General features: G+C 31.8%; 1 protein-coding gene across 1 annotated transcript; it reads right to left on the minus strand.

The window, feature by feature from the left end:
- Positions 1–7,955: 7,955 nt before the first annotated feature.
- LOC145057370 (uncharacterized) lies at positions 7,956–8,540 on the minus strand. Its single transcript, XM_079005191.1, has 2 exons — positions 8,096–8,540; positions 7,956–8,032 (listed from the first exon to the last, which is right to left on the minus strand). The coding sequence occupies exons 1-2, from the start codon at positions 8,538–8,540 to the stop codon at positions 7,956–7,958; spliced, it is 522 nt and encodes a 173-aa protein (XP_078861317.1).
- Positions 8,541–8,792: the final 252 nt, after the last annotated feature.

Here is an 8,792-nt window from a genome sequence, read left to right on the forward strand (position 1 = left end):
CTTTAGACTACATGTTTATGATGTATGGATGAGCAGTAGCATTGAGTTCAAGAAAAAAGTGGAGACAATTTATCAATTACTGAGGCCAAATTTGTCAAATTCGTTATGTGTGTTTGTCAGGCTATATGGGTGAGAATGGTTCTAAACAGGATTTAGCATTTACAAAAGGATGGTAATGTGTTAAAGTGTGACTAACACATCAACAATAAAGTTGTCCAAAATTTTAGTTCTACATAGTCGTTCCAAGCATATACGAGTGGATATTTCATTACCTTAGAGTTCTTGATAAAGGACTTATTGAGCTATTGCACATTGGTATTAGAGATCGGTATTTGAGACTTGATAATTAAACCTCTTAAGAGCTTATTCTAAAGCTTCATAAGGAAATGTATGTAATGTGGCTGATTTGAACTAAATGTTTATTAAAAACAATAAGTTCAAATGAGCAATTCTTGAAATAAGTAATCCTGAGTTAGGTTTTGTAGGATAAATCTGAGTTTGTTAGGATTTTCTTTCATATTTTTACTTACTTTTAGTTCTTATGCGATTTTCTCGTATATGTATTATGGCTATTTAAAGAAGGGTTTGATTCAATAAAAGTTAAACCCATAGGGTGTGTGTTTTCTTATGTTCCTCATAAATTAAGGCTTTAGTATCATATATATATATATATATATATATATATATATATATATATATATATATATATATATATATATATATATATAGGTTCAGGTTTATTTGAGACCATTCTAATTTTGTGAGACCGTGAGACCAAATCTAAAAATAATTTGAAAATGCAAAATAAATGGAAAAATCAAAAAATTCTTTTTTTAAATATTATTTTCGGAACTTGAATTAACTAAAAAAAATAAAAAAAATCCTGTTTTTTTGAAAAATACGTGAAATATTCTAATAGAATATTACACTGTACATATTCTAAAAAATAATTTTTAAATGCAAAATAAATGGAAAAATCTAAAAATAATTTTTTTAAATATTATTTTCGGAACTTGAATTAACTATAAAAAATAAAAAATAAAATAAAAAAATCCTGTTTTTTGTGAAAAATACGTGAAATATTTTAATACAATATTACATTGTATATATTCTAAAAAATAATTTAAAAATGCAAAATAAATGGAAAAATCCAAAAAAAAAATTTTAATTATTATTTTCGGAACTTGAATTAACTAAAAAAATAAAAATGCGTCTCACGGTCTCACAAAATTAGATCGTCTCACATGAACCTAACCCTATATATATATATATATATATATATATATATATATATATATATATATATATATATATATATATATATATATATATATATATATATATATATATATATATATATATATTCTCCTTTCATTTGGCTTCATCGTCACTTCCTTTTTTTTTTAGTTTCATTTTCCATGAGTTCTCAAAGATCTTTGGACTGAACATTACATCTCTTCATATTGATGCTCCAATATTCAAATGATTCAATTTTGAATATGGGAATCTCTGAGTTGTCAAGAATGTTAGATGTTGTTTCTATAGGAGGAAACAAAATCATTAAATCAACAACACAATCTAGAAGAAACTTTGGCTCTAATACACATTTGTTGGAGATTAAATAATAGAGAGCATTGAAGAAGTTGTTGCAATGCTTGAATCTATTGAAAAAGAAATATTGTCTTAAATAGACATTACATTTTTATGAACGCTGAATTATATTTTTAATCAAATGAAAGAGGCTAACAAGAAACTAGCAATGTTACAGGGTTACACTTCGTTACATAACTTGTAACGTTACGTATTACACAGTAGAATAAAAGTATTTACAACGAAAGTATATATCGTGCAGAGAAATCATTTGAGATGCTATTCCTAATAAACAACAAACAAAGGGAGACAATATTTCATTCCTAATTTAACGATAAAAACTCGTACAAATTTGGATTTGTATCTTAATCGGAATTTGGTGGTGTTGATGATATGTTGGTCTTGGTATTTGTATTGTTTTGATTTTTATTAATCTTTTACAATGATAATAATATTAAATAGCGAAAGTAAATTAATTGGGAATATAATTAGTTCATGTTATCAAAACGTCAAATTTGGTGATATGTCAACAATTTAACAAACTTTATTCTGTACTTATCATTTGTCATAAAAAATTGAAATAAAAATTATAATTTATTTTATAGAAACCAATAATAAAATTGATTACGTCAATACATATTAACCCTAAATATAAAAGTAATTTATGAGAGGTACATGCCCCTATCTTTTGACCATTTTGTGGTGCCACCCGTCATTGAAGTTCTCTTTCAGGTGAACCTATAAAAGTTCATAGGATATCCATGTTGACATCCATATGTTCGGTTTTGATGTTCCAAGGTTTAGTAAGTATCATTTATTATTTTATAAATAGACTTATAACAAGTTTGAGTTACTATATATATTCTTTGAGATAATATAAACGGAATGTTAGATTAATAATCTTTGCTATATATAACTAGTCCCAGTGCTTTTGTTACTAATTAGGATTTAGGCCCAAGCCCTTTATGGTTTACATTAGATCTCTTATATAACTTTATTTATATGAAGTTTAACCTTATTATTTATTTATTTATGAAACAATCTATTATCTCACATGATATCAGAGCTCTAGGTTAAAACCTTATTTCTGACCACAACTCGTAGCCACCGTCGTCCACCTCCGACGACCTTCTCTAATAGTCGTCGGAGGTGCCGTCATTATATTTCTTATTTTTCCGTATCTACTCTTCTCCACCTAAATAATAAAATAGCTGGATGACACCAATCCAGAGCCCTTTCATCGGCTTCTTCTACTGCCTCATCTACTTGTGCCTCTTCCTGGGCCGGTCACTTCTTCATACCTCTTTTCCAATTTGGCCCTTCTGATGTTGTTGCATTTCTCAAATGGTACATTCTCTGTCGGGTAGCCTCTGATCTGCAGTCGTTTCTTTCTCTATCAACATTGCAGTCGTCGATCTCGGCAGTATTGGCTCCAGCCGCCGCAACTCGAGCCCTCTTTCTTTCTCGTTGCCTTTCTTCGGATCCCTCTGCCACCGGTTGCATGATCGTTATCGTCGCCGCCGCTCATCTCTTCTTTTACAAAAGAACTGATGTTGGTCGTCGCTTCTTCTCTCTTCTTCTCCGACAAGCAGTTGTTAGATGTTATCATTATAGCTCTGTCACCGCCAAGTTGTCGTTGTCTTCATTTATGTTATGTTTTATGTTTTTAGTTTTCAGTTTAATCGTCTCCTGCCGATCAAACTGTGGGGGGTGTTAGTGATTAGGGTTTAGGCCCAAGTCCTTTAGGGTTTACATTAGGTCTCTTATGTAACTTTATTTATATGAGGTTTAAACTCACTATTTATGAATAAAACAATCTATTATCTTACAGTTTTTTCATTACGCACAACCCTGCACTACATCTTTAGTCTCCAACATTCGAAAATGGGGATTCATAGAATTCATTAGATTCAACCAAAGATGTTTCAATAATGTACTTTTCAGTAGGATAACTCCAACACTAAAAAACTTTGCTCTAAAAAAAATAAAATAATTCATTTTTGTCACCAATTAGATTGGTAATCCCCTCCCCATCCACCATAATGCTTCGAATAAATGGTTTCCTTCTTCTTCGTTTCAACATTTCATGATATAAGCTAGAATTCTCGTCACCCTCCATCCCCAAGTAATTTATGATTTTTGAGCTACATCCATAACTTCTCCAAAGTAAGAACATATCAATTTTATTCAATTCTTTATTTCCCCATGTAAATTTTCGACCTCCCAAAGGAACATGAACCATATCCCAGTTTAAAATAAAAAAAAATATAAAAAAATAAAAAAAAAACATTAAAACTATATGCGGTTGTTTGACAAAAGAAAGAATCAGACCTATCAAAACAATTTCGGACCTCATTAAAGTAGTTGAATTCCGTACATGATATGCTTGATTTGTGTTATTGAATTTGGTCGTATCACATGTAAAAAGGATACCTCTCGGTCTCCCGTTTAGCCTACCTAAGAACAAGATCAAAATGTATGTTACCTCGTACTCATATAACAATAGATAAAGACAAAATGTAATTAAGGGATTACATAATCAAAGGATATAAAGTATATTAACACCAAAATTAAGGGACAATTATGAATGCTCTTATAAATATAAAGACTATATGCAGGTCGATCCTAAGAAGGTGTAGGGTGTGAGACCGTATAGGCATGTATCATCAAGGGAGCGCGATTTTTTTAACAAATGCTAATTTTCGTTGGAAATTTGTCATTAATCAATTGGAGTGAGGTGACTTCTCTAATGGTTTACGTCGTTGATTATTCATAAATAAACAAATATTTTTTCTTAGTCACTAATATAATTTAATATAATTTGGGACCATCTATTAGATATGAAACTTTATGGTAGTGTTAATGAATTTTGTTTATATATAAATTATTTATACTTAAAGGCCCATTTTACTTTTCATAAATAAAGGCCCTAAGAGTATGCAACTAACATTCGAACAAACCACTAGCGAAGTCCTTAAGAATTAAGAATTTGTAAAGTTTGCACATGTAAACATTCTAGATAAGAATACCAAAAAAAAAAAAAAAATTGTTTTTGTATTCTAATTATATCTATTCTAGATACGAATGTCGGTGCCGCCTCTTTTGCCTTTTCATCCCTTCTACTTTTTCTTATTTCCATTTTGAGCCCACCGCTTGTTTGATTTTCAATTTATAGTTTTTGGCAATTTAAGTGCCTCTACTCATTTTCTATTATACTATATATTAAAATTGTCAATCCTTAGCTTAGCTACAGTAAACTGCTAAGGATTTGACAGTTTTGGTCCTCTGATTATGGATGAGATTGTAGTTTTGGTCCTCTGATTATGGATGGGACTGGGTCGTTGGGTCGATTTGTACACCAGGCGTACACATAATTAAGTTAGTGTCTTGCTATGTGTCCTACTCTATATCCTTATTCGCATCGTCATCGAATCCCTTTCACTGTTTTCTGCCACGTCCCCATTCACCGCTTCTTCTTACCTTTTCACCGACTTATTCTCTGTCTCTCATCTTCCTATTCGTCTGCTACCGCTCCTCTTCCCCAAACTTCGTCGATATCTCCTCTTCAGTGTCGTTGTCCGCCACTGCAGAAGAACCCGACGAACAGCCATCAGACGTGTTTTATATAGAGGCGATTTTGATTTTTCCCACCCACCTCCACTGAGTCTGTTGAAAACTATCGATCCTTCCTATTTCAAAAAATGTCTCCGTCTCCTTCTCCGCCCCCGGCGCTCCGGTCCGCTTTCTCCGTTAACCACGGTTGTCGGTAGAAACCAGTGTGCCTTACAATCGCCAAGAAAAAGTCTCTTAACATCGCAGGTTTCTAAGAACCCTAATCTTATGGTTGATATTGACAGACCTAGCTGGATTTCAAATGAAGAAACTTAGGTTTCTTGCTTTCTTCTCGATTCTATTTTTTGGTCAACCCCTCGTGACAGTTACGTCGAAGCCGAATTTTGTGAGAAACGGGTTCTACAATCGACCCACTCACACTCCTCTCTACCTTCCCTGTTAAGCAAAAAAAAAAAAAAAACAAGAAAGAAGATGAGCCAAAATATGTAAGCGGCATTTGCTTCGATCTTATCTCTTTCATCATAGAAATATCGAATTTTAAATAGGTTTCATTACTTTGATTTGATGTTCTAGATAATTTACTGCCATTAATGGAGTTTCCTAACAACTTGTTGCTATTATTCTTATACTTTATAAAATATATAAAGATATTTTACAACCCTCTACTTTTTATAATATAATTTTTATCCTGTATTTGAACATTGAAAATTATCAATTTCACCCCTTTTGTTTTTTAAGTTTTTGTTATATCATCCATAATATGAAAAATCTCATTTTCGTACAGTTACCACTCATTCGAATTTCTAAACGTTCGTATGTATCGGTATAAATTAGAGGTGGTCAACGTTTCGACATAAATTTAAAACTTTCGTTCGTTGATTTAATAAAAAAAAATTAGGTGCTTTTTTTTATATACGTGTCTATATGAATTTGACTTCATCTATGTTTATACTTTATAAAATGACATTTTCAGCCATTTACTTTTTAAAATGTCATTTTCACCCTATTTTGAACTTTGAAAAATATCAATTTCACCCATTTTATTTTCTAAACTTTTGTTTTATCTCCTATAATATATACGATTTGATTTTCCTACAGTTACAGCGCCTACGACTTTCTAAATTTTTGAATGCGTCGCTATAAATTAGAGGTTGTCAACGTTTCGCCGTAAATTTAAAACTTTCGTTTGTTGATTTTAAAAAAATACTTGTTTTTTTATGTACATGTCGATACAAATTTGAGTTCGTCGTATTTTTATGTATGTTTCCTACGAATGACTGGAGTCACATATAATACGTTTTTAATTATTTGAACTTCTTTTCGTTAACTTAAAAAACTTATTTATTTTTATGTAATTGTCACATGTAATATAATTTTAATTATATTTGTTTGGCATGGTTTTGGCCCCTAACTTTTGTAGTTTGCCAATTTAACTCTTACTAAGTTGTATTCAACATGTATCAACTTATTTTCTACTGTTTCTCAAGTATATTACAGTCACGACGGATATAATCCTCATTTACTCTAAAATACAATAAATGTGGTTTTCAAACCAACAAAATTTAATAGAAAGTCGTTATTATTATCCATCTGCACCAAACCTAATGTCAATGGCATACATTCAATGTTGTTGACTTGTAGTCAAACATCCTGTGCAAACATTTATGTGATCTAAGAAAGTAACATTTACATATTATTTGCGTGTATTCTTCAATATCAGAGAATAAGAAAAAAGAAAACTAAAATAAAACAATTTGAGTAAATCAAATAAATCGTCCGTGATTTTGGGTAAATTACATCTTTCGTCACTATTTTTCCTTTATTCGGTTCATTTCTATAGTATATTTTTATTATAGTTGTCGTTCACTATTTTTCCTTTATTCGGTTCATTTCTATAGTATATTTTTATTATAGTTGTCGTTCATGTCAAACATTAAATCACTATATCACTTTTAAATATCTATCTTTTAATTTATTTATTATCTATAATTTATAAATTTTAAAATTGAAATAGGCCTCACCCATTCCTTATGAAACACGATCTCTATAACCATCATTGATGATACCACTGGACCGTCGTTGACAGTATACTTAGGTGTTGTTTGTTTTTCCGAAGTGAATCTGTCTGAAGTCTGCGGACCACCTCTGCAGACCTCTGCAGCAGAAGAGGTGGACCAAAGTGCTGCAGACTGTAATGAGAAGCATGTTTGTTTTCTTAACGTCTGCAGACTGCTGCAGATATTAAAAAATTTAAAATAAAGTAATTTAATAAACCGAAAATAGTTTGTTAATACCAAAAATTTAATAATTGTAGTCTTAAAACATTGAAATAAAATTCAAACAACGAAATTAGTCTTACAATAACATTTTTAAATAAAATTCATACAACCAAACTTTAATAATTTTCATTCCATATTTTGCATCAATTGTTCGGCAATTTCATCCCGTAACTGGCTCATATATTCACGGTCCGCAGCAGTACCATGTGTTGGAATCTCATCTTCATCATTATCAACGACCGCATTGTTATTCCGAACCGAGACATTTGGTTCATCATATCGTGCAAAAAACTCATCACGTAGTCCCTCTCTTCTTATAAAATTATGAAGCGCAAAACATGCTAGAGTAATGTTTCGTTGTGTAACCAACGAGAATGGTGTCATCCTCTTCAGTATAGGGAATCGTGCTTTCAAGACACCAAAAGCACGCTCAATGACATTCCGAAGTTTTGCGTGTCCATGGTTAAATTTTTCTTTATTCGTTAATGCACGTCTTCGACGGAAATCTCCAAGTCAATACCTAACATTACGGTACGGTGCCATAAAACCTCGAATGTTTGCATAGGCGGCATCACATAGATAATATTTATCTGTAAAAAAAAGTCATTTATTTTCAAATAAAGATAAAACTATTTAAATAACCATAAATTTACCTGGAGGTGGAAGTGGGAATGGTGCATGTGGATTTGCTAATGCTTCTGATAAAATTCTAGAATCGTGTGCTATCCCTTCCCAACCGGCAACAACAAACGTAAACATCATGTTAAAGTCACATATTGCCAATACGTTTTGGTAACAATCGCCTTTTCCCCTACTTCTATATAAATCCTGTTTGTTTGCAGGGACAACAGCATGTATCAAAGTGCCATCAAGTGCACCAACTGCTCCCTTGAACATCCGTCGTAGCCTCCTATTATGTCCCGGAATGTTTGGATTCGGATTAAAAGATATTGGTACTATAATGTCATGTGCGAAAAGCAACATTTTGGCCAACACTTCATGAAAAAACTTATGAATTGTTTGCTTTGAGTGTTGAAATCTCCGCTTGATAATCACATAACGTTGGTTATGACCGATCATCATCAAAAACATAGCCATCTTCTCCTCAACCGACACATGTTTGCTATCCTTTAACGCGTAGTTTACTCTAAAATGAGCACATAGTCGGACAAATGCGTAACACTTCAAGACATTGTAGAGGATTACGGTGAAGTAACTCTAAAGTAAATTCATGTCCTATCATTTCCGAATCGTTGTCCCGCACTCGTTTGACACCCCTCTTCCAAAAGTAGCGGACATACAAGTACATAAGAATTATGAGTAGTATCTTTTTGTCGTGATCCATTACAA

The sequence above is a fragment of the Lactuca serriola genome, chromosome 1 (genome assembly GCF_051521515.1).
Source record: "Lactuca serriola cultivar US96UC23 chromosome 1, Lser_US96UC23_V15, whole genome shotgun sequence".
Classification (NCBI taxonomy): Eukaryota; Viridiplantae; Streptophyta; class Magnoliopsida; order Asterales; family Asteraceae; genus Lactuca; species Lactuca serriola.